At 36.4% G+C, this 27017-nt stretch overlaps 1 protein-coding gene across 5 annotated transcripts in view; it reads left to right on the top strand.

Moving 5' to 3' along the window:
* thada (THADA armadillo repeat containing) overlaps positions 1 to 27017 on the top strand; it is a 108968-nt gene that overhangs the window by 54120 nt on the left and 27831 nt on the right. For all 5 annotated transcript variants that reach the window (XM_082154402.1, XM_082154403.1, XM_082154404.1 and 2 more), the window contains 3 exons: positions 12249 to 12417; positions 19860 to 19972; positions 26615 to 26697. In XM_082154402.1, the coding sequence (XP_082010528.1) occupies positions 12249 to 12417; positions 19860 to 19972; positions 26615 to 26697 (365 nt within the window). The remainder of the gene's footprint in view (positions 1 to 12248; positions 12418 to 19859; positions 19973 to 26614; positions 26698 to 27017) is intronic.

Genomic DNA, 27017 nt, shown 5'->3' on the forward strand with positions numbered 1-27017 from the left:
AATGCAAAGAGTTTACCTTATCATAATTCAGAAAATTCATTCATTACTACCAAAAATGTTGTGAGATTTTTTGTTTGTGATATACAGTTAGTCAATTAAAATGTCTGTGGTATTAAATACAACACTGTGACATGTGAAACTCATTCACTAAATCACTATCAGGTGGCGCAAAGGGACACTTGGCACCATTGCTCAGTAAGGCTGGAATTGTGACATTTTCATTTGTAAATGAAGAGAAAATAGTGCAATAAATTGCTAATAGTAATATAGAATTGTAATAAATCATATAAATAATGCTTAAAGGGATAGTTGAATGAAAATGCAGTCATCATTTACTCACTATAATACAATGTGCTTACATTTTAACTAAAATAAAGGATGGAATTAATAAAAAGTGCTCTTAAAAATGATTTCTTAATTCATGGACAGATATATAGACCTTTTTTTTCTTTTCTTTTTTCTTTTTTTTGCATGTTATGTGCATTAATATATGTCCTGTTAAAAAAAATTAAATATAGTACATGCGTGATCTGTTGAAATGCATGGTATTTTATTAGCAAAATATTAAATGTAAATTTCAAACATTTGTGAAAAATAAAAAAGGCTACTACTTTTAATGTTCCCATGCAAAGTAAACCACCTTTCTTTATTTTATAGCAACAATATAACATAACATTGTATTCAATTATATAAATAATACTGCAGACCTGTTAAATGTGTAAAAAAAAAAACAACAACATTGCAGACCTGTTAAATGTGTAAAAAAATAAATAAATAAACTGTGTAGCCTACAGTTTTATGTAGACTCAGTCTTGACATTTACTGTTCTGCTTCAATTCATTTTAAATAACAAATCCATAGTCTACACATAAGTTCAAGAGTACTAACTTTGCCCATATTCTCCTGTGAAGTGTTTTTTCTTGGATTTTCTTCCGTCTGCAACAGTCAAATCTAACCCAATGGCAAGGCAAGGTTGACTGCTACTCACAAAACTGCACTTTGATACATTTGTCTTATAAATTGGAGAACTCTGTGGTTTGCGCCACTTTAACGGTCAAAAGCTGCAAATGCATTTGCTGCAGAAACGGCGCCGGCAAAATACTTATTCTGCTTGAGTACAAATATCTTGATATTAACTGATATGATGAAGATCCAGTGGAAGAGAACTTCATTTGAAACTGATGAGCTCAGCACATTAGGTAATAGTCACATGATGTACAGGTGTGTGAATGTGCACAACTGTTGCTGGCTGCTTTTCGTTTGGTGAACAAAAAGCCTTGGACTCTCACCAGTTCCCCCTCTGTGACTTTATTCTCACCAGTGTTTATGCCAGGAATATTCTGTCTGCCACTCTCATACTCCCATGTGATTGGGGTTTTGTCACCTTTTTCTTTTAGCACAGAGTTGTATCTGTATGTTTAATTCTCTGTGCTTTTGTGGGTATTTAAACTAGTGAGAAAGTGGTTGTTAACTTGTTTTAGTTGAAACTTGCTTAATTTTTTTGGCTTACATGTGAAGTGAGCTGTTGTGGCCTGTTTTCTAAATGGAATCTAAATGGAACATATAAGAGCTGTTATTAAATGTTTACTTTAATGATTATTAATATTAAATGAATATTGATAATATATGTTTTGTTTTGTTTTTCTTTTGTTCAGTTCCTTGTTAAGGATAATACATAATTGCACATAATTAAATATGTGCAATTAAGTGACATGGATATACATCATACACTAGGAAGTGTATATACGACACTGGTAAGAAGTGCATATCTGTAACGAAGTATAACAATTTTCCCAACACTTTATGGTCTTAATCTTACTGTACATGTGAGACTTTACAAAGATTTGTTGGGTTACTGATATTTAAGTGTTTCAGTAAAGAAAATGTAAAATCTTAAAAATCTACTTTGAAATGCATGTTCTTGTGTTACTATAAATGTACTTTTTGTATTCACATTGGTTTCATTTGATAAAAAAAAAGATAAAAAAATAATAATACCGAAAAAAAAATGCAATATGGTGAAACCAAGTAGAAAAGTAATAACATATTTTCCTCCTTTCACATTGAATGCACTATATATAATTATATAATAATTATAATTTTATTTTGATTTATAATTTCTTAATTTTCTTTATTTTGATTTAAAACTGATGGGATTTATTTTGAACTGAGCCACTCGGAGACCCTGCAAACACCGGCAGATAATGAGTTACTCATGTGTAAGAAAAGAGTTTTGTACTTTAATCTGAAACATGCAGCGCACATATTTATTTAATTAAATCATAGCCTTTATGATTTGATAATCGCAGTAAGACATAACATGGTTTCAGTTTTATTGTGATTAATCGTGCAGGCCTAGAATACGCATTCACTTTTTCATTTAAGCATTTTTGTCTTCAAGTTTTCCAAGTAAACATTTTTTTTATGATATAAATATCATTAAGATTTTAAAACCTAAACTAAACTTGCTTTGTCATAAAATCAGATGATCCTATTTTGAGTGAAGTTTTTAAATATTTTAACTGATTCACTGTTTTTTTTATAATGATAAAAGATTTTGCTAAGCTGCTTATTTTTTTTTTTTTTTATGAGATAAATATCAGTGTTACAAGTGTCCTGATATCATAGTGACTTTATTGCTTTAATTGGAAGCTCTAGAACATTGTTTGTGTGTAAGTGCCTGTATGGTATCATAAGTCTGTTATGAGCCCTTGTGTGTGCAACAGACATCTGGAGCAGAGCAGAGGTGTGGAGGGGCTGGAGAAAGGACTAGTTCAAGGCCTTGGGGCTGGAACACAGATAACACAGATCAAGCTCACGACTCTCATGCACTCTGAGTGATGAACGCCACAGCTAGTGCCCAGCCACCACAAATAACAGACTCGCGCAAGACCACCCCCTCTTTTATTAAACCTTGTCATATCAAGATATTATGATGGATTTTCCTAACAGTCAAGGAATGACAGGAGGGTCAGACCTCATGGATAGATGAACAGATTAATAGAAGGATCCTGGTCAACAGTTCAGCCTTTCTCGATGCAGTCACGCAAGGGTTAAGGGACTAGAGGATTGGTGTCCGCCTGGTTCTTGTCAGTGGAAGTATGCAGGCGCATTCACTCAAATGAAGCCCACATGTAGAAGATGTTAAATATAGCTCTGTTCTGGCTGCCTCGGCCCCCTCCTCTCCCCTAGGCGTGTATTTGTGTGTGTCTGGGTGTCCGGTGTTGATCAGGCCTCTTTACAATAACACAAGGGTTCTCGGCAAAACACTCGAGGAATCTGTGCAGTTAATTATTGTGCTGGTTGACATACGAGGCAACCCATTATTAGTTACCTGAGTAGACTGTGATTCTGTTACACAATCAGTGCTGAATTCTTCTTTCAGGGTTGTTTTCAGTAGACCCACAGTGTTGTCAGCGTAGTTACAAATCATAGAGATCTGATATATTTGCTGGGCGCACTGAATTTGTGTTGTGTGCCTAACCCTTGAAAACCTTGTCTTTGTGACGGGGTAGATATTTTAGGATCCAGTCTGTGGACTATTTTTTACCACAACAAGCTACATTCCAAGAAAGTAAATTATATAAGTAATATTAATCTTTATTGCAATCAGTCCATTTTATGGAAATGAGTTCTGCACAAAAACGTAGAGCAATAAAAAATATATATTTTAGGTGTGCGTCAGGCAGCCTTATCAGTGGCTCGAGATGCGATGGATGATGTATGGTAGCTGCGTTTAATTTTTTTGTTAGTCTATCCAGTTGAACCTACTAGATGTGCTGCTGCATTGTTCATCCTCAGGAGACAAGCCAAAAGTGTTTTTTCCCTTAACTGAAATGACTCATTTTAAATTAGATTATAATTCGAATATTAGTAATTAAGTAAAAAAAAAAAAAAAAAAAATTTTTTTTGCCATTTTGACAGCCCTATTCTCTATCAGTGTGCGGCCTCACAGAACTGTTCATCAGAGTTGCCCACTTAACTGGGATGACCTGAGATTTTGGACGAAAATCTGAACAGATCGTTACTTTAAAAGATGTGATGAAACAAAATTTGGTATAGATAAAGATGTTTACACACCTGAAATGATCCAGGTTTCATCTAATTTAATTTAAACCCTGTCTGATAATGTCTAGTCGGATAATTATTACAAATTTTAGAATGCGCATTATATTTTCAATCCACTGGTTACCATTTACAACATTGCGTGTATGCTGCGTAAAAACATGGGTTGATTTTCGATCGACAGAAACGGTCTGAATGAAAATGCAGATTCACTTTCTGACAGTAGATGGCGCTTATGGAACAGCAGAAGTAGAACCGTTTCCTCGGTAACCTCTGTACACAAAGCAGTTTAATTTTATTTAGTTCACTTAATTTAGTTTCATATTATTATAGATAGATTATTATATTCAAGTACATCTGAAATATACCCTTCCCAGATTAGAGTTTCCCTGCTTTGAAAATCCATTGGTTAACATAGTCACACGCTAAGCAAAGATGGGTTTGGACAATCTCCATGAGAGAGGTGACAGGAAACCCTGATGCTAAAACTAGGTCAGTATACATTTAGGCTGGGCTGTACGTCAACTTTTTTTTTTAAACATAACACTGGTGCTACAGAGGTTGAAAGATTTGTAGCACGTCTCGGAAAACAACCACAAGTAAAATAAAATAAGAATATATATATAATGATAATAATAAGAGAAAACATCTACTGTGGTCATCATGGATAAATAAAAATGAGCATGACTCAAAAATGTAAAAATGCATTTAAAAATAATACGTGCACAAAACTGAAACAAATGCAAAGTTATCGGAATAGCAAACAACAGATAAAAAAAATAAGTGTGAATCAAAAATGTAAAAATGCATCTAAAAAAAAAGCACAAATCAAATTATTTAAATTGTTATTCAGTTATTCAAATTGCATGCGAAATCATGTTTTCTGCTCATATTTAAAATTTGTGTACACTTATGCTGTTTTTCCCATCTCTCTTGTTTCCACGTTCCACGCTTGCATTTAAAATAAAGATACATCCATTTTGAAAAGAAGACACGTGTGAATAGCTTGCATGGATGTGAAGGAAATAGCATGCTGAAGCTGGCATGTCTGGTCTTTGGGAAATGCCAAAACAAGGGTTGAGGACTTGCTTAAGTGTGCCAAATAACCTTGACCGAAAGTCTGTCAGCCACAGGCATGTCCAGAACATATGTAAGTGGTTGGCTGGAAATTGCTTACATCTATAGTTGATTGTGCCAGGCACATATGGATGAGGAGTGCATCAGATCCACAATGTCACATCACTGGTCTTCCAAGATGGAAATTCCTGAAACGTGTTCCCAAGAGGGATGTGGTGGGGTCTGCAATTAAGGATCTAATTAGGTTATGAAGAACTGCAATTCATTTTTTTTTTATGCTGTATGTGTGACTGTTGAGTAGCAGATAGTGCTGAAAAAGATTAGTACCCCTTTCTAGTATAGATCAAGACCATTCATTTTGGTGGGGTCATTGACAGACCAAATGCAGGATCAAAACTGGATGGAGAGAAAAGATTGGGTGAATGAAAATCAAACAAACTAAGCAATGTTTTAAAATTGCATAACAGAGCCACAGTGTTTACAGTTTATGGTGGAATCAACCTACAAATAACATAATAGTTGTCTTTCATATGATTCACAGGAAAATGGAGGCTGCCCTGAATTCCTGTTTGTAAAGCCAACATTTTCCATACTAGAATAATATATTAATGATTGTGTTGGTAATTATGAAGTTGGCAATGGCCATCAGCCTCTTCCCAGTTGGATAAACCGCGAAAGCCTCTGTTAAGAAGAGTGTGTGTGGGGTGGGGTGCGGTGGTGTGGGGGGGGGGGGGGGGGGGGTTGTGTGTTTGTTTTTTTTGTGTGTGTTTTTTTAAGAGCTGACTTAAAGTTATGACCAGTCTTTTAAAGACAAAAAAAAAAATAGATGACTAAATTGCAAGTCAGAGAAGACTCTCACAGGACTTCAAAAGGGTTGTAAGAAGAAGACTGATGGACTGTTAGTTCCAGCAGACTGATAATTCGGATGTTATTGTGCCAGGTATAAGACACGAGGTCAGTGTATTTAGCTAACAGCTTAGCATTTCTGTCATTCAAAAAAGCACAGTGCAAGCATGCGTTTATCTAGTACATTGACATCGGGTTCCCAGAAGCATTCTTTTGGATGTGGTCGATATTTATCTCTAACATATAGTTTATCTTTGTTTGAAGGCTACTATGTTGACTTCTCTGCTAGTGTCATCTCCACTGTTAGCTTTTTTTTCTGTGCTGCTACTTTTAGTTCCTTGTTTAGTTGCTCGTAAAGGCAATTTGTCCACTTTGGTACAAAAATAAAAACATGTTATGGGGCTTTAAAAAAGGTTTAATAATAATAATAAAAAAGTGTCTATGTTATGCGTTTACTCAAAGACGTATTTTTCATGCTTGCTTTTTTCTAATTTATATTAATATTTAATTATTATTATTTTTAATTATCTACATATCTTTTTTTTAAAGTTAATTGCCAAGGAAACATTTCGTTTTCATTTGTTATTCATATATTTATATTTTATTACAGTTTTAATCACCGAAAACTTTTAAAACATTTTCACATTTTTAATTTCTTTAGTTTCTCTGAACATTTAGTCCAGTTAAACCTTCCCTTTTCAGATCTGCCTTAATCCAATCAACAACCGATAGATAAAACAAAGTTTCCATTTCATTAAGATGTGCGTCACAAGAAGGAAGATCTGCCACTACTTCCATTTCATCGCAACTTTAAAGAAAAGATTTTTAATTCATGTCGACTTTAAACTTGTTTTAGGTGGAGCAACATACAGCTCAGAAAAAATCAAGTGCGTTTATACCCTGATGTGCTTCCTGGAGCGTGTGATGGAACTGCATGTACTCTTTCTCATTTCATTTCTCCAATGCGCCTCAAGAACTAGACGAACTCGAATAAACAAGTTGTGTTATGGCGCTCTCGCCAGGTGCTGCCCAACGCCGTCTCTGCCTGTTGATTTTGAGCCAGACTAAGATTAGGTTTGTTTGGTGCTTGCAGACTGCCGAGTCATACTCAGGGAAACTGTACCACCGTGCCTAATAAGAGCCAGATGGCCTTTGAGCCGTAATGGCGGGTCGAGACTGAGAAAGCCCCCTGGAGATGACTCGCCTCAGACTGCTGTGTTTCTAAAATTACACCCTTCCAAACTGTCATTTCCTCTCCAAAGACTTTTAATGGGACAAATTAACACTGATAGTTAACATATGAGGCCAGAAAGGGGGAACAGTACAGACTTTTGCAGTCATTAGATCGAAATATGTTTCTGAGATGCTTATGCTGTATGTTTAAGTTTGTTTTTACTGTTCTTTATGTAGATTAATGAAATAGTTCACCAAATCTGTATGACCTCCTTTCATCTGTGGCACAGAAAAGACAATTTTAATAATGCAATGGTCACAGGGTCCCCTCAGGTCCTTAAAAGTCTTAAATTCAGGTTGATCAAAGTTAACAGCATTAAAATTCTTAGTCTTAAATGTTAAGAGGTCTGGAAAATAATAATCCGAGAAATGGCCTAATGGGATTATTAACTTCCAAAGGCGATGATTTAAATAAATGTTAGTGCTGCGCATTCAACGTCAAAATGCGTGGCTGTTGCACGTGATTTCAAAGCAATTTGCAATCAGTAAATACTGTGAATTTATGCCAAGCGATTGCTTATGATCCACTTTTGATGAATTATGATAATATTTACTTTATTTATTTTTATATTGTAATATGATGTAAATGATTGTAACAGTGTACATATTTAATTTGGCTCCTCTGAATGAGTAGCTGGAAGTAGTAAAGCAAAGACATTTCAAAATAAGAGTACTGGTGTATGTTGGGCTTGTATAAAGCCATATACAAATTTATATGGGGGGCACCCATATAAAATTTGGGTGAATAAAAGTCCCTCACTATTGCTCAGTATGTTGTGCAATTTTTTTATACTGTATTTGCTTATACATTATTCAGGTTTGGAATATGACATCAGGTTTAGTTAATGATTTTTGGGTGAACTATTACTTTAAAGATACAATATGTATTTATATATTTTTTTGCTGCTAGTGGTCACTAACCTCTTACAATAACAAAGGCATAGGTTGATGATGCAGTGATAAGCGGAATCATGGAACTTGCCATCATGCTGATGATCTAATAATGTGAGTGAAAACATTGATGTTTTTTTAACATGACTGTGGTATGAAGCATGTCGCGATTGCTAATGAGGGACAGATATCAGCTCCACACGCGAGTCCCGCGGATATAAAGGAATGAGGACATTTCATTCTACCGAAAAACCCGCAAGTGCTGAATTACTACTCGCACAAGTCAGTTTATTTGACAAATTAAACTAGTGAGGTAACGCAGCGCTGTTTCACTTGGTCTAACGTTACACTATCATACTAAACTGCATTTGAGTCTGTTGAAAGTTATAATGTATTAGTTTGTTGGCTGTATGGGACTAGCAGTAAGCTAGATCAACATTAGAATAACATACTGATCATATTCTAACATTTCATCATGTTGAGCTATATAACATTGATTTGTTTTATGTACATTTGCTCACTTGTCTAATAAAGTGCAAGAGTGGCGTCTCGTCAAGTCGTGAAGCTCTGTCAAGTCGAAGTTTGCCGCGAAGCTCTCGGCATCTCGAAAACGCCACGCCGATATTGATCCTCATTTTAGTTCTCCTTTTGTCCCAAAGTCTGCTTGCCATGGTCCATAATGTTTGAACTAAACAACAACAGCGTGCCGCTAAACATTACACAGTTGTCCACATCTGTCGCCATGGTTACTGTGCGGCGGCGACAAGTGACAAGGGACGGGCACTATTTAAAATTGTGAATTTCTCTGAATTTACAAATTCTTGGAAACATTTAGGATAATGCAAGTACACAATTGAAAGAAATATATAACATTGTGCATGTGGTTTTTGGCTATTTTGATACAAAATTATTACTTATTGTACCTTTAATGCATAAAAGAAAAGGTGAACGCAACAGGTTAGGCTGTTTTTGTGTGTCTCAAAACAGCCATAAATAGGTCTCTCTCCTTGTGTCATGTGACCAGCTGTGTCTGTGGACTGTTGTCATGCTGTGAATGCTGAAGGCAACATGTATGTCATGGGGGTTAATGGGGATGTCTGTATGTTGGTGCAATTTAAACCCAGCAGGTGAAGGTTCACATGTCTGGCTGTCTGTGGCTGGCGTCTCCTGCTTTCTTTCTGTCCCATTTAGAGTGTGTGTACAGCACATATACCAGTGGTCATCAGACAGTTATTTATGGCATGCACCCCCGTCTCTTCTTATATTATCATGTGCAATGTGTATGTAACCTGTTAAGTGCACTGCCTAAAATTAATGCGATGAATGACCTACACGTTAGCAAGAGTTCCAAGACTTACTTCTGTGGAGCATAAAAATATATTTTGATAAATGTCTCTGTTTTTTCATTAAAAAGGAAAAAAAAGGATACTTTTAAATGTGAAACTAAAACCGCCAGTACGTGGCAGCAAATCTTTGCCTTAACGAGTGAGTCATTGAGTCAATCATTCAACGTGAATTCATTCAGTTACAAAAAAATCAAGTGTTGCTCAGAGATGCGCAATGGCTCTACTGTGGATTTGTTTGGAACAATTTTTGTTGGTAAAAAAAAGCAAAAAATAACCTGATATTAACTTCTAGTTTATTGAACTGTTGTATAAAATCAATATTTTATTTGCAATCGTGCTGATATTCGAGAAAACAGCACATCCTTGCTTGTGTGGTATTGGTCAACTATGTCCTGTTTTAAATATTAAAAACAAGAACTCACACAGAGACATTTTTTGCCCCATATCTTGAGGTTTGGGGGCATTTTTATTCATTTTGTTAGCATTTTTGCTCGCATTAGTTTTGATTTCTCCACGAGAATCTGCCTCACACGCAAACAGGCTGCACAAGCCTCAACTGGCGCAACCTTATTACGTCAATACATTATCCATTTTGCATTTTTTAATTTCTGTCCTTGGTGTGTAATGGCAGGGCAGGGCTCTTTTTCGAGCTCAAGCCGGCCTGTTGTGAGGCCCGTTTCAAGTGAAACGGATGAAATATAGCAAAGGCCTCTACTGCCCAGATCTGAAAAATGTCAAAGCTCAGTGCCTTTAACGCAGACAAAATTGAATACTGCTTCAGAGCGGTATTTGAGGCTAACCGCATCCCATCATTCATCATGTTCTGGAACTCACATACGCTGAAATCGTGAGACAATGTTCTAGTGTAAGTTGAATTAGCTATTACATATAATTTGGTAGTAAAATGTTGCACTTTTATTGGTACAAAGATGAGTATGTGTATTTTGTAAAATGTTTGCAACTGCTTTTTTATCGCTTAATTAGAAGCTACACAGTTATTAAATTGTGTCGTCTGTTACATAGGAACTAATAGAGGTTAGTGCAAAAGTATTGAAAATCAAAATGTGTAAAAGCTCTGTAAAACTTTACTTGCATTTTTATAAGTGTGTCCCATCGGGTAATCAAAATGTTCTACACACTCTTGCGGTCTTCACGTCCACTTAAACTCTTGGACCAAAAAACAAAAATACCGGACATACGTCATGTAACTAGACAAGACAGCAAGTGTGGGTATAGGGACTATGTTACTATGGTTACAGGTGCTCTTCATGACTATTTCAAGAATCAAAGAGGTGCTTGACAATTCAAGCTCTGACAATATGAATGCTGTCAATGTGACACCCATGTGTTTAAACAGGTTACGCAAGTGCACAATATCTTGTAGTCAAGTGTTTTTACCTTGTCTCTTTCCTGTGAACAGTAGATGTATGTAATTTAAAGTTTCATTTATGACATGGGTTTCATTAGCCTCCCCAGACTCCCCAGAGAGAATGCAAATGTTAACACAGACTCATACCTCCATGCTCGCTCTCATCTGCTGTCAGCAGATCCCAATCACAGCTTCCCAAGTCTAGCTAAAGTTTATTTGTTGTTTCTATCTGTTCATCTGTTGAACATCCATTGATTTATCTACAGGCATGATCGCTGCTACATTTTTCTTTTTCCTTTTCCCCCCTCTGTTTGATGGATGGATATTTTCTATTCCGTGTCTCTGGAGTTTCTGGGGGGAGTTTCCAGAACTTTTTAAATTTAGTGCTTGTAAAGCAGTCATCTCAGTCATCAGGGGGCTGCTCTGGAAATGAATTGACCAAGTCTCCGACCCCCCACTCTACTACAAGTCTAAAAGAGTTTAGTACAACTTCCAGGAATCTATAAAATTACATTTTTACATACAGATATAGTAGCATCAAAGTTTGAACACACTTGAATGAATTTGAGTTTCTCATGACTTTAAAGTCCTTCTGATATTAGACTAAATAATTTTAATAGACTTTAAAACTTTTGCTCATGTTGAAATGTTTGATGTTAGTTTAGTAAGCAGTTATACATTAAGCCTGTGTATCAATTTATTTGCAAAATAAGAACTTTCAGTACAGTTTTTTTTTAAAGAAATACTTTTGGACTTTCTATTTATCAAAGAATCCTGGAAAAAATGTTTCATGGTTTCGACACAAATTTTAAGCAGCACAAAAAATTACTTTTCAATGTTAATAATAGTGTAATGTTTCTTGAACACCAAATAAGCAGAATAGAATAGAATAGAATAGAATAGAATAGAATAGAATAGAATAGAATAGAATAGAATAGAATAGAATAGAATAGAATAGAATAGAATAGAATAGAATAGAAGGATCATGTGACACTGAAGACTGGAGTAATGATGCTGAAATTGTAGCTTTGCCCTCACAAAGAGTTACATTTTACAATGTATTAAAATAGAAAAGAGTTATTTTAAATTGTAATATTTTACAACATTACTGTTTTTACTGTGTACAGTTTTTTTTACTGTTTACAGTACATGTGAACTCTTTCAATGCTGTTTTAAAGCATCCCAGGATGCACCTCATGAAGTTGAAGGAGTGAGTGTGCACAGTTATAATCTTGAATGGCGACTCTCAAGAAGATGCAGTATGAGAGTTTAATTTCTGAAATACTTCTCACTCTTTCACCAGAACCTCCTCAAAATCTATGTCTTACCATGCCATGCAGTTACTCAGTGTTGAAGAGTTCATGAAGCAGCTGAAATATAATTGTGAACCTGTTGTCCGTTGTACTGTGGTTTCCTTGTAGGTGTGGTCGTTCAGCAGTGTACCGCACACGTGAAATGGCTGCGAGAGCCCTGGTTCCTTTCGTTCTGGTGACTCAAGTTCCCTCCACTATCCAAACTCTACTGGAGGAGCTGCCTGAAACACCTGGACCAGGAATCCAACAAAACCACATACATGGAACATTGCTTCAGGTGTGTAAATCCTCCCTAGTCATATGCACTGTACAGCAATCCATTAAGTTGTGTAACATTACATAAGCAGCATCTACAAGAGTATAATGTATTGGAAAAAATCAGCTTTAAACTGTCCAATATGCTATTTTTCTGAAAGATGCTGATACCTGAATTATTCTCTTTTGAAACATATTCGTACATGTTCATGTTAACTTCATTGCAAGTGTTTTGTTGTTGTTGTTGTTTTTGCAGAAATGTTTAATAATAGAAAAACTTAGTGTTGGTACACCCAGCAATCGATGGGAGCAAGCAATGGAAACAGCATTTAGGAATGTTGCATGCTCGACTCAAACTTGCTTCACCCACATTAACGCCACAGCTCAATGTGTGTCAGCATTTTCGCTAACCACTAAGCCACGCCTCTGACATAATATATATTATTTGATAGACATGGATAATTGAACCCCAAAGGGAAATTTAAGTGATAAAACAGCATCACCATAAAACCTAGAAGCTTAAGAGATAATTGTGGATAGAGACGGTGAGATGTTGTAGTTTTGACACTAAAGCTGGTTTCTGTGCATGAAACTGGATTTGTCTGTTAGCATATGTGTGTGGAGAGTGACCCATCCATCCATCCACCCAAAAATCTATCTATCGACTCATTTTACACTATTTTTTTTGTGACAGCACTTGTGTGATGTTGCTCAACTATATTATATGTTATAAATATTTAACAAAATTTAGGGCTGCCCTAAAGAAATACTAAACCATAATAATTTGAAATATAAATTTAAAAGAGTTTCAAAGCTCAAGCGTATGCATAAAGCTTGCCACAGCGACACCGGCAATTAGGCTATACCTGACTCAAGTCCTAAAAAATTACCACAGTATGTTTCTATAAGCTCCTGTCAGTTTCTTTGTGTGTGCTGTTGCTCTCATTTGTTTTGATTTCTTCACGAGAATCTGCCTCACACACAGACTTTGGCACAAGCTTCAACTGGTGCAACCTTATTACATCAATACATTATCCATATCAATTACCATTTACTCTGAATGTAATAAGATCAGAATCATTCTCACCCTATAAATATTTTTTGTAGGTAAAGTTTCGGTGCTTCCTTAGTTATTTTTTGTAATTGATGTTTTAATCATGCTACTCGTAAAAACAAATATTGCATCACAATTGATTGTCAAAACATTTGGTAACTAAATAGAATTTTATAAGGTTTAGTGACAACATGTTACAATGTTTACATTGTACAATGACTGGTAGGATACAGTTTTTATTATTGCTTGACAAAAATTCAAGATTTCAATTCCATGCTTGTGATTTGATTCCGATTTTGATTCAATATTGACTACTTTGGATACATGTTTATTTTAAATTTTATTAAAAAAAATAATCTCACCTAATGCTGTAAACATAGAGGGCCCAATCTGCTGGTATTATTAAAGGTTAAAAATAACAAATTAAATTAAATATAATGCAGTTTTTGTTATAATAACAATTATTTAATGACATAAGTAAAAATATAATAAATATGTAATATAGTGCTCAGCAAAATCTCCTCTCTAGCTATTTTTTCTATTCAATTAACATGCTATGGTCATTAAATGGCTTTCCTGAGGTAAATGTAACGTTATGTGACATAATTGTTCTCCTGCTATTATATATTGACCTCTTTCCGTGGTTGAAAAACACTAATTGGTCGATATTATGTATACTTTCGGTAAGTTGTACTGCATCTTTAAATAAAAAAGTAACAGATGATCGGTTCACGTGCACTTGAACTGAGGCGCTCAGCGATCTGTCACGTCACATTTACAAGCGGCAAACGTATTTTTTGTCTGAATTTCGTAATAAAATTGACGGAATCTAAGAGCTGATAATTAGTTTAATATTAAAAGTACCTCTTTGCTCCGCAATTTTTCTGTGCGTGAGAAAATGGATGTGTGTCGTGAGAGCGTGTGAAAGTGTAGAGTTGGCAGCCCTGCTGACAGTGTAAACGAGGCCTGCATGTCACCTTATTGTACTAACCTGAACCCTAACACCTAACACTCTACTACTAGTCTGCTAATAACTGAGAGTTAGTTGACATGGAGTTGCAAAGGTTTTTTTTTTTTAAATGTTTAATGCAGTTCTATTCTGATTTGATCCTGTTTGCACTGTAAAAGACCAATAAACAAGCATATATCTAAAATAAATAAAAAGATAATTGCATGAACTATGAAAGCCAACAAAAGAAAGGGAAATGGATAGTGAAAGGGCTCTTTATTTTCCTGTATTTATGTTGTCAATTTCGATTCACTGAGTCACAGTGACTCTCTCGTGACTCTTTGAATATGGAAATTCTGGATGTTTGTGTGTACCGCCAGATTAGGAACAGATAACAGACGCTGCACATCTTGTTCATGTGTGTGATGGGGGACTGGGGAGTGGGGGTGGACTATGGTGTGAAGTATGTTCAGATCAGCTAGTGATAATGTAAAACATTTTTTGGAGAACTGCCCTCATGCTTCTATCTGATGCGAATACCTGAAATGCATGCAGGAGTGGTGTACGTGTGTACCGTAGCATCAGCTAAGAGATGTTTTTGTGTCTGTGTTCGTTATTAAATCCTTAAAGGCATAGTTCACCCAATTTTTTTTATTTATTTCGTCATCATTTGCTCACTCTCATGTCGCTCAAAACCCATAAGATATAACATATTTTCAGAATTGTCATGTTTTTGTGACCTTTTTAAACTGGAGTGAGTCTTTTATGTGTTGTGAGAGTGGCAAAAAAAAAAAAATACTACAATATTCTAGACTTAGCTTTTTTCCTTTAGAAAATGTGAATGGGACTTGCAAAACTTACCACCATGTTTCTAATGTAGGTTGGTTGCTAGGGTATTGCTTTTCAGTTGCTAAGGTGTTCTGAGTGCTTTTTCTAGGATGTTCTCAGTGGTTTTAGGCCATTGTTAGGTGGTTGGTACAGTGTTTAGGATGTTTGCTGGGCGGTTTCATCATGGCAAACATGGCTGGTTGCCTAAACTGCTTAGACTAGTCTTAATTAAACAACTACTACTCTAATTAAATATTCGCTCAGTTATCACCAAAGATCTCTCTATTTTGCTGTAGATCATTAAACCGTGCAGCCTTAGAAGTCTATCCGAAATCCGTTTTGTGAGGTACCAGCAAACGCTGGTCAATTCCTAACAAGGCAGCAAGGCAACAAGTCAGATGCCTAAGTTTTGGGATGCAGCCTATGACAAACTATATAAGATAAAATGACCGATTCTTGAATGCCATTGTGGTTTATGAATCACCATGACAGCCTACGTCAAACGGATTGTGCCAAAATCTAACTGATATCGTGTAGTCTGACCAGTCACAAGAACATGATGAAGACTGTTCTTATTTGAGTCAAAGACCCCTTTCCCTAAATTTCTATTGATATTCTAGCTTCTAGATATCACCCACCAAAAAAGTCATCAAAATTGAGGTGTTAACCAACTCTGTAGTACAAATGATTCATTAACTTTCTTTTGGACATTACTGACCATAAGCAAATGTTATGTGTTTATGTTTAAACAGAAAACAGAAATGGCAAGAGAAAGTGAGATACTAACATTTTTTTTTTTTTTTTAAAGGTGTGAGTGGGAGGAATAGATGTTGTCTCGATCCTGAATTAAAGACTTTTTGTTTTTGTTGAAAAGGATATGTGTAAGCCTGCATAAAAAATAGCTTCACTGTATGTACACCTTCCTTAACACAACACACCCACAATCGTTGATTTGCATTGCACAGTGTTGATACCAGGATGAAATGAAGAAGTGTGTTAGCACAGTGTGCCATTTTGATTACAAAACCAGCTCTGCTGAGTAAAACGCTTGAACCCAGCAGAGTTCACTTAAAAACCTCTGTTGACACAACTGACTGGTTCCCTTTAGACGCCGGCTAACGAGGGAAACAGATTGAGCAGCACTAACCTAACCTGACACCTCAGAAACAGCTTCTTTTTTCTTTTCTTTTTTCAAAAAAGCCCTAGGTAACATCCAGGTTCCACGGGGAAATGAATCCACTGTGTTTTGAAAACATTAAATCAGATCAGCAGATATACTGCAGTCAATGTGGGTCTTCCACATGCACACACACACTCTCAAGGTGGTGTACTGATTCAGCCTCCTAACCATTGTCTTAAACTTGTGTGCATGTCTTTTCTTGTTACTGTTTTTAACTGAGAGCAGTCCAATATGTATTTGAATTTTTTTAATTGTATTTTATTTCATTTTTATGTTTTTTTTTTGTTTTGTTTTTTTATAGCAGTCCCAGTCTGATTATTTTTGTTTTTTGTTTCGTTTTGTAAATGGAGAACAGCCCGTTTATTTATTTATCTTTGGTGACAAAGAAAATGTAGGGTAACACTTCCTTGTTACATATGTTACATGTACTTACCAATAGTAATAACAGTAAATTATGCATAATTACAATGCACTTACCCTCAACCAAATCATAATCCTTGCCTAACCCTGTAGTAAGTACATGTTATTGCTTAATTTTACTCAGTACTTAAATGTATAATTACACTGTAACAATGACACCTTAAAATAAAGTGTAACCAAATTTACTTACAAATTAGAAATGAGATTTTAAGAAGTCAACTAATAATATAAGTGCATATCAAATAAATGTTCAATTAATATAAAGACACCAGACAGAGGTGTATTTGTGTAATGGTTCTGCTCTTTTACTTTTCTCTTTCTCCAAAAACCTCAGACTATTTCTCAAACTGCATCAGAGTGGAAGGGAAGTATGCGTTAATTCATATATTACATACTTTTCCTCACATATTTTTGTGCTGGTAGCTCCACCCACAGTGAGACCTCATTGGTCTAAAATACCCCTCTGCATAACTATATATGAAACATTTTTGTTATGTCTTGATTTGCTAGGAGAGTATAATCTTGCATGATTTTTGTTTTCAGTATTAACAAGCAATTATAATTTTTTGGGTCACAGTAAAATCTCATCCCACCTGGTTAGGACATGTTGTCATGGTGTGTGTGTGTGTGTGTGTGTGTGTGTGTGTGTGTGTGTGTGTGTGTGTGTGTGTGTGTGTGTGTCTGTGTCTGTGTGTTCCTCTTTTGTGCATTGCTGCCAAAGGTCTGGATGTACTGATCGCTTCAATCAGCCTTGAAACACCCACTCACACAAGCTTTATTTCTTCTTTAAGGAAAAGCCTATAAAACAAAAAAAAAATCTAACTGATGAGACAAATTAGCTTAATTAGATTCAGATTGCATCCAGACTTTCCAAATCTTTTCATAAATGCATCCTCCCACAGGTTGGCTTTTAAAACATTTCCTTGCAGTCGTATTTGACAGTCGACCCAACGGCCTTTCTGTGTCAAAGGTCAGCATTCAGGCGGTTTGCTGGTGTTTGTTTGTGCATGTTTCTTTTCTAAATGTGTGCAAGACTCTCTGTACGCTGAATTATGGACCTCTATGGGGTGTTTATTTTTGCCCTTAGCCGCTGCCATCGGTTTGTGGTCGGTCTCAAGTTGTGTAGTTCGTCAGTATAAATACACACACTTTCCTCCGAGGCCAGCCATCATGGGCCTTCGCACCCGACGGGGCAAGCGGGCCTGGGCTAGATGTGTGGGATACAGGGTGTGGGCCGCTAGTGTCGGGGGTGTCCGCAGCTTGAAGGCCAGGCCTGGTATTTCATGGTCAGACTTGTTTTGGCCTGTGCCTCTCCCTCCCAGGGCATAATGAGTGGCTTCCACTTTGCGGCTGTAAACCAGTAAAGAGACTATTTCAGCCTTCTGTACACTCTCTTTAACCGGGCATGCATAGAGCCATCTACTCTCCTTCATTTTATTTCTCTCCCTATAGACTGTTTTGCAAGGATGTTAATTGAACTAATAAATAAGAAAGAAGACCTAAAGAAGAAACCGTTTTTTCTCTGATTTCTGTCAGAAAGATTAACTAATGAAGAATCTGATCCGTCTTTCTAATTTGTCTAATCATATAATATGATTAGTGAAAATTTTGGCCGATAACCGATAAAGCCGATTACCCATATATTGGCCGATTCATCTTAATCCAAATTTTTATGTCATTTGAAGAGCCTGACCACAAAAACAAGTCTCACCATTAAAATCCATGTCCCAAGCAATTATAATGTTCTCATGATAGTTTTCTGTAGCCTTTATGAAAGACTTCCGCTTCACATGTTGCACTTAACCGTGATTCCAATCATATTTCAAGCAATTCAAAACCATCATGGCGAACAGTGCGCATATGAAGTGTCTCAGCTGAAAGAAATAATACATTATTTATCAGCTTTAATTTATCAGCCAAATTTTCCGATATGGTTGCCGATTTATCATGCATCCCTAAATATGATAAATTGTTCCTTTATGTACACCTCTCTTTGATTGTCAGATGTCTCCTCTCTGATCTCTCTCTGAATTATCCGTCTGAATTCTCTCTTTGATCTCTTTCTAAACTCTTACTGATTCCCCTGTCTTATCCCTCTTATTTATTTTTCTGATCTCTGATTTATGTATCTGATATCTGTCTTTAAAGGGATACTCCACTTTTTTTGGAAATAGGCTCATTTTACAACTCCCCCAGAGTTAAACAGTTGAGTTTTACCGTTTTCGAATCCAGCAGGCGTAATGATATGACGCAGCGCCTGAAAATAGTCCCCAGCTCGGTAGCCTATTATCAGGCGGCATGCGCTGCGTCATATCATTACGCCTGCTGCACCCATGGTACTGCTGCAAAGTTTCTTGATTACTACGCAGGAATGAGAGTATAGTTCCTAGCCATATCAGCCTAGAAAATCGCAACTTTACATTTTCCGTCGGTCTTAGTACACGATGTAACTACAGAAGAGTCAAGTTTTAAATAGGAAAAATATCGAAACTCTGTTATTTTTTTTTAGAGAGATGCTAATGGTCTTGTCCGGTTCAATTCATTATGCTAAGCTATGCTAAAAGTGGGACCCCCAGACCCGGAGATCGGCTGAATGGATTCGAAAACGGTAAAACTCAACTGTTTAACTCTGGGGGAGTTGTGAAATGAGCCTATTTCCAAAAAAAGTGGAGTATTCCTTTAATATACATCTCTCGTCTATCTGATTTATGTGTCTTCTATCTTTCTGTCTAAACTCTTTGGTTGCTCTCTCTGGTCTCTTTCTCTGTTTTCTCTGAGCACTCTGATTTAAATCTGATCTCTCCATCTCTAATTTATGATCACAAATTGGGAAAAAGTAAATGAGATCATAAAATACTGCAATGGGTGCAATGGGGACTCTGATTTCTCTGTCTGATCTGTCGGTTTCTGATCTGATTATTTCACTATAGTCTGATGGCACTGATCCCTCTGTATATTTTTTTCTTTTCTATATATTTAATCTCTTTCTCTCCGACTTATTCTCATATTGAAGGTGTTCCATCTTCTTTACAGGTGCTGTCGTTGTTACGTTCCTACCTGACGGACACACACAGACCCCAGTCAGAAAATACACAGGACTGTGACCTTTCCAGTGCCATTTTTCCACGGCTGTGGCTCGCCACAAGGTGGGTACTGTCAGGGTTATACACTGGTCACTACTTTCATTATTTGCATATGCATCAGCAAAAACAGTGTGCGTACAAGCAATTTTTGGTTTGGCTTTTGCTTATAACATTCTTTTACAAAATAACATTCCAACTAACTGTTGTATTAATTGAGCTCGTGTTTCAAAGGCTGCTCTCTGCTCACTGACCCAGCGCTGCAGGAAGAGTCACACGGCCACGTGCCCTTTGACCACTCTCACTCATCCATACTGATGCTTTATAACAAACTCCTTAAAGGGTAACTCTCGCCAAAATGCAGCCTAGGGTCTTTTTGTTAATCTACCCGAGGCAAACTTTCGTTTAAAAGCATAATTAGAATGGAAACGCCGCTTTTAAGTTTGACCGTATTTTTGTTTCCTGTCAAATTGCCTTTTGAATGGGAGTGCTTGGGGCACTACTATGATAGCATAAAAAATCGCTTTTTTTAAAACACTAAGTAGGCTCGACACAACATGAAACTTTGCTCGAAGTATCACCAGAGGCTCTACACAAGAACTCTAGCATTGAGAACATTGTTTGTGTACACAGAGTTAACTAAAAAGAATGATTTGGAACAACTCACTGTAGCTGTGTCCGCCGGCATTTTGACAGTCACAGTCACAGCTACAGTGAGTTGTTCCAAATCGTTCTTTTTAGTTAACTCTGTGTACACAAACAATGTTCTCAATGCTCGAGTTCTTGTGTAGAGCCTCTGGTGATACTTCGAGCAAAGTTTCATGTTGTGTCGAGCCTTCTTAGTGTTTTAAAAAAAGCTATTTTTGATGCTATCATAGAAGTGCTACAAGCACTCCCATTCAAAAGGTAATTTGACAGAAAACGAAAATACGGTCAAACTTAAAAGTGGCGTTTCCATTCTAATTATGCTTTTAAACGAAAGTTTGACTCGGGTAGATTATCAAAAAGACCCTAGGTTGCATTTTGGTGAGAGTTACCCTTAACCCTCTGAGGTCGAGAAACGCGCCGACGCGTTTTGCTGGATTTTTTTCACATAGCAGCAACATAAACTTAAATTACTCCGTCATTTATGGTTATACAGAAAAAAGAAATATAAAAAAATAATCTGTGATATTTCTACTTTTGTATGTGTCCACTTACAATCAAATCAAAACATTGTGCTTTTGTAAAATAAAGAAAATAAACAGGGTGTGCGTTCTGCCTCTCCGTCGCGGTGAACTTTTTTTTCTTGAGCACGTCTATAAACTGAAACAAAACTCAGCGAATACTTGTCACACATTTATGAGCCATATACCTTTATACACATTTAAGTGTGTACTTTTAAATGATCGGATTCAAACTGAAAACAAATATTCTCTGTTTAAGTAATTTGTATAAAACCAACAAGATGTCCAGTATCTCAAACGCTTGCTAATTACTTTTTAATTCGACACACCCACTCGCGCAAAAGAGATTCACATGCAAATCTCCACATGGGACGCGAACGCCCTCGTTACCTCAAACACAAAACACCAAAACACTTCACAAGTCTCTGCTTTTCGTCGAGTTTGGAAGACACGTCTGAGCTTACATTGGATTTACCTCAGAAGAAGAAGAACGCGATTTAAAGACAAGAAAGATGTAAGGTAAGAAATTCTTACTTATTAGTTTATGGTATTGTTGCATAAACTTCACATTGCAGTTGAACTGTTGCTAGATATATGGTGAATATTATACTATTTAGACCCGTGTTTCCTGTTAAATACTGTTTGTGGATATCTGCTCAAACATAGATATGTATAACCATAATGTTTAATATTTTGGAGCGCGATGGCGTTTGAATGTATCATATTTTGGAGCGCGCTGTGGGTTTGAGTATCATATTTTGGAGCGCGCTGTGGGTTTGAATGTATCATATTTTGGAGCGCGATTGCGTTTGAAAGGAAAAATGCACCAAACATTAGGCTTTATGTTTTTACTATTATCTCATTTCATATCATCATAACGAATGGAAACATTTGAAGTAACATATGATAATCAATATATTTTTCTCTAGCGTAGTTGTTCTTGAAATCTTTTGGAAGATTTAATTTATTGTTATTATTATTTTATGCAGCACTGCGTAGCCTATGCCTACAAGGCACAACAAACCTGGTGTTCATTATATATTGTTGGAAACGTGTGTGTGTGTGTGTATTCTGTGAATTTTAAAAAGAAATTTTAACCAGAAAAATCTAAAATCTATTCCCAAAATCGTGCAGCCCTATAGTTTCTCTTGATATCAGTATGTTCACAGTTTTTTCTTTTTTTTTTTCTTTCAGGGACCAGATGCAACTGAGTCCTGCTGACTTCAACATTCACATGAGTCTCTGTACATGAACATGGTAAAGTGAAAATCAAACACCTTGGAAATGAAAGGTATGTACAATGTTTTTAGGAATGGCACAAAGGTCTCTGTCTTTGGATCATTGTTTTCAATGTGCTCTTTTGTCATTTGTATTTTTGGATTGTGTTGTGTTGTAAATAAATCCAAACAATCTAAAAGCCATTCTTTTTTAAATCTCCTCATTCTTTGTGCAAGGTTGCTCTGAATGACAGGGCCTGATAGCTCCTAATAGGGCAGTTAGGGGAGTGTCTTTGTCTTTCTCAGGTGTTAAAAGCTTACATATTAATGAGATGATCACGCCTCTTCGCATATGGCTTTGTCACACAAAACGCGTCTTAGAAATTTTAAATCAATATATTGTCTTATCTGAATGAGCAGTCAGGGTGATTTTCACATAGTTTTGGAGCAAATATTCTAGGCTATGTCATACAATTTTCAAAAGTATTGTGAAGAAATAATCAGTATGGGTTTCATGGCCTTATTTCAGTGAGAATTTTTTTTTTGTATTTTCACAAACCACGCATAAATGTCATTATCTCAAAACTACAAACTTTTACATACATGCTGCTGATATATTATTGTAGCAGAGTTTGTGCTGAATACAGTGTAATTAGACTTTAGCCATGAAAATGTCACTAGTAACAGAAAAAAACACAAATGTCAGAGCATGTCAGACCACCTCCAGGGCCCAGAAAACAGCTCAGACCTCAGAGGGTTAAATGAGCCAGAGACATTTTGGGATAGTTGAGTAAGATGGAACAGCATACAACAATAAACATTTCAAACAATTGTATGCTACATTGTCTCATGACAGTGCTATGTAGTGTTTCATTCAGTGAGTAGTGTCCTAATCAGATTCATCATAGTTAAAGGTAGGGTAGGTAATCCTGTTCAGAAACACTTTTTTTTATACTGGGTGAAATGGTCCTTCCATCCTGATAGTAGTCAATACATTATGTGTTTAGAAAAAGGAATGAAAAAAATCAGACCTCTGTAGCAGCTGCAGGACAGTAAAAACTCTGACCAATCACTGCCATTCGGTGCGAATGTAAAGAACCAATCAGATGCCTTCATGTCTCGTGCCTGCCCCGAGCCCCACTGCGCGCGCTGCCCTGCGTGCACTCATCACATGTCACCGTTCCCGGAAATATTCAGCTCAAAGCACCTGCATATGCAGTCAGCGAAGGCAAACAAGGCAAAAACTACTTCCTCGGACCCTGCCCGCGCTCTTGAACGACCTCCTCTGCTTCGCCCTCAACCCCGGACCTGTCCTCGAGCCGACGATGCGGTACTTTTCTCCGGACTCGGAGTGTACGTTAGTCTTCATTAGAGTCAACAATGTTTTCATCATGGAAACTCTTACATGCAAAACACCGTATATGTTATGAATCTTACACGAAATTCATCTTCATCACAGTGTAACTGATGGTAATGGAAAAACGTCTATCAATGCAACCTGTTTTTAGTTTTGCCTTATAAATATAGCTTGTTACCGAATGAAACTTTACCATTATCGATATGCTAGCTTGATAGTGAGTACTAAAAGAAATCTTATTTGTTTATATTCATAGTGATAAAGTTAGGTATTTTATTACATGTGATTCTGACATGATGTCACTGTATGTACTGCGCTCCTTCCTCTCCACTCGTCTCAGGTAATAAATGCGTCTTGTTCCAGCCTGAGCGTTTGGCGTCGGGCGTTCATGTGTTTTGGGGGCGTGGCTTTGGAAGGAGCTCAGAAGGGAGGGGGTGGAGTGAATGGAAATAATGAGCTGTGTTTATTGCAGATTAAAAGGTCTACAGTCACTCGATTTTTATATTTTCTTTTTCAGAGTACTTACATTTTAATTATGTATTGGTATATAAAGACAGTTTAAACAAATTTGGAATGTTTTTTTTTTTAGAAAAATGATTACCTACCCTACCTTTAACTAAAAATAAATTCGATTTTTATTTTTATTTATTTTTTAAATGCTTAAAGACCCCCTGTGGTGAAAATCAAGTTTTTAAATGTTGTTTTTATGTCTATGTGGTGTTTTTAATATGCTTTAAGACAAACCATGTGCAAATTCATAAGTCAACACCATTGCTGAGTATTTTCTTCTTAAAACTGCAGTGAACCAAAGACAGTCTCAAAAATACGGTTTAAAATCACTGGTGTTTCTGACGTCACAAACTAACGTGTAACCAATCGTGTCAATGTGTGGGCGGGCTTAGCACATCATCATTACTATGCTGCGAAGCAAGGGAGTCTCAAGAGAAGCCGGGTTATCCCGGTATATTTTTCTGTTGAAATGAAAAAAATCTGGTACTTTTATCAATATAGCTGGTGAATGTATGTGATGTATATTACGATGTTATTATGAACTACATGCCTTTCTCCACTGACGTTCTGATTTGTTCAAAGCGTTTCTAAGAATACTGATTTTTAGAAGGCAGACTGAGATGGTTAACGGGAACATGGTTTGTGTAACATTAGCAACACATTATTAGCTGTTTGATAACGTACCATTGATAAATCTATACCATTGTACAGCGTTTACTACAGTAACTTGAGTAAACTTGAGCAAGTGGAGATGGGGCTAATTAGCATATTCATGGGTTCAAGCTTTATTAAGCCGTGAATTTTATTTAATTTTTTACAGGTAAAACGATTTAAATATGTCATTTTGGTGATAAAAGATGAGTTTTAAAAGATAAAATTATCGACTACAGGGGGACTTTTAACTTTGTCTAAAATAACTTAAACTAAACTGAAATAAAAGTGTAAGAACTATATAGACATTAAAACCAACATGGTTGGTTGGTTGGTTATGTATTTATTTATTTATTTATTTATTTATTATTATTATTATTATTATTATTATTATTAACCCAGTTTTCTGTAAAATGACTAACCTTTTAGAAGTTAAATCAAATAGTCTAGAAGGAGATGAATGTAGTTTCTGATTCATTCCCAATACTGGAAAGGGAGTGTGAAGTTGAGTGCATTTTGGGATACTGGCATGAATTGTGCTCTTGTATATTGCACAATTTGGCAAATGTAGTAGGTTATCCAATTGCTCCATGCAGAAAATGTTCCCAGTGTGTACATACTGCATTTCTAATACAGCTAGTATGGTAGTATACCTTTCCAAACATATGAGGTGAAGAGATTTAGGGAACATTTAGAAAGATGGGACAAAAATGCCAGAAGTATGAAAGAGAAACTGGAGATGGAGGCATAAAGGTTTAATGACATAGATCCCAAACGTCTGACCATATATCCCTATAATCCTTAGCTTGGTAATTTGTTGAATTCTGAGTAATAATTTGTGTTTAAAGAGCAACAGAGGGACACAAAAAGATGAAGCCAGGCATTCAAAGAGAGGGAGAGTTTGTGTTATTAATATCTCAGTGATGAAATACTGACGTCAGCCCTAAACACTGGCCCTCTTGTTCTCACCCATGCCCATGAGCGTTTGCTGTGCACACACACACACACACACACACACACATTTGCTCTGATTTACTCTTCCATATACTCACCACAGTTTCTATCCACAAACACATACACCCTCTCCCACAAACGTTACCCTGCAGTTGGTCTGAGATACAGGGCCCCAAATTCCCTTTGTGCCCATGGGCAGCACATGTGATGCCTTATCCTCAGAATCAGTGTGAACTTAATTGTACTGCTCGCTATTGCAGTCAAGATGCATTATAAGTCACTCTGACTATAATATAGTGACTCAAAAGTGTTTTGACACATATGCCCATTTCCTTGCCTTTTGTTTTGATATATCTGCACTTCTGGTCAGACGGGATGTATTTCCCATTTTTGACAGTAGATGGTGATTCAGATTTCCTACAGGCATACAACAGGCATTAGAGATCCTTCTGAGACAAATCATAATTGGGTTAATATTGTTTGGCTAAAATATGTTTAAAATGTACAGTAGCTTATCTACCTTGGGGCCTGTAAATTGTATAAATAAATTCATAGTTAAGTTAATTGTTAAAATTAGTTAAATGCCAACAAAGAAATCTGTATTTTTACTGTTCATTTTATGTGAATTACACTATTTCTGTATTTGCCTAAATTTCTACTATAAAATTTAATTGATGACATTCTCCTTCAAATATCCCCTCTCTGTTTTTTTATTTATTATTTTTTTAATCGCACCATGTGTATATAACATATAACATATAAAATAAAGTGTTGTTTCTGTACAAATGCAATGAAATGCTATGAAGTATGAAATAATCATCAAACTTAATCTCTCTCACACACAAATTGACAGGCGGAATCTGTGTCTGGTAACACGTGGTGCGTTTCTAGACCTGCTGGGCTGTCTTTGTGGACGTATACCAGTTCCTGTGTCAGGTAAGAGCTCAAAACACCATATATAGCAAAGTAATGTGCTTGTTTCCAAATGTACAACTTCCAGTGTAGTTTATATACCAAGGAAATTTGGTGTCTGCTTGAGTGTGTTATTTTTAGTGTGCTGGAGGCCTGCGAGTCTTGAATAAGAAAAACGCTAAACGGTCTCTGACAGATGGTACAATTGTGCCCGTGTGACCCAGTTAAAAGGGGCGGCCCCTGCATGTTTGCGGACCCCATGTGTTGCACACATGTGGGCATGGTGGCAGTGTTTATCATTTTAAAACAAGCATACTCTTACAATCCCACCCACCGACCATCAC

This window comes from Leuciscus leuciscus, assembly GCF_965113295.1.
Source record: "Leuciscus leuciscus genome assembly, chromosome: 22".
Taxonomy (NCBI): Eukaryota; Metazoa; Chordata; class Actinopteri; order Cypriniformes; family Leuciscidae; genus Leuciscus; species Leuciscus leuciscus.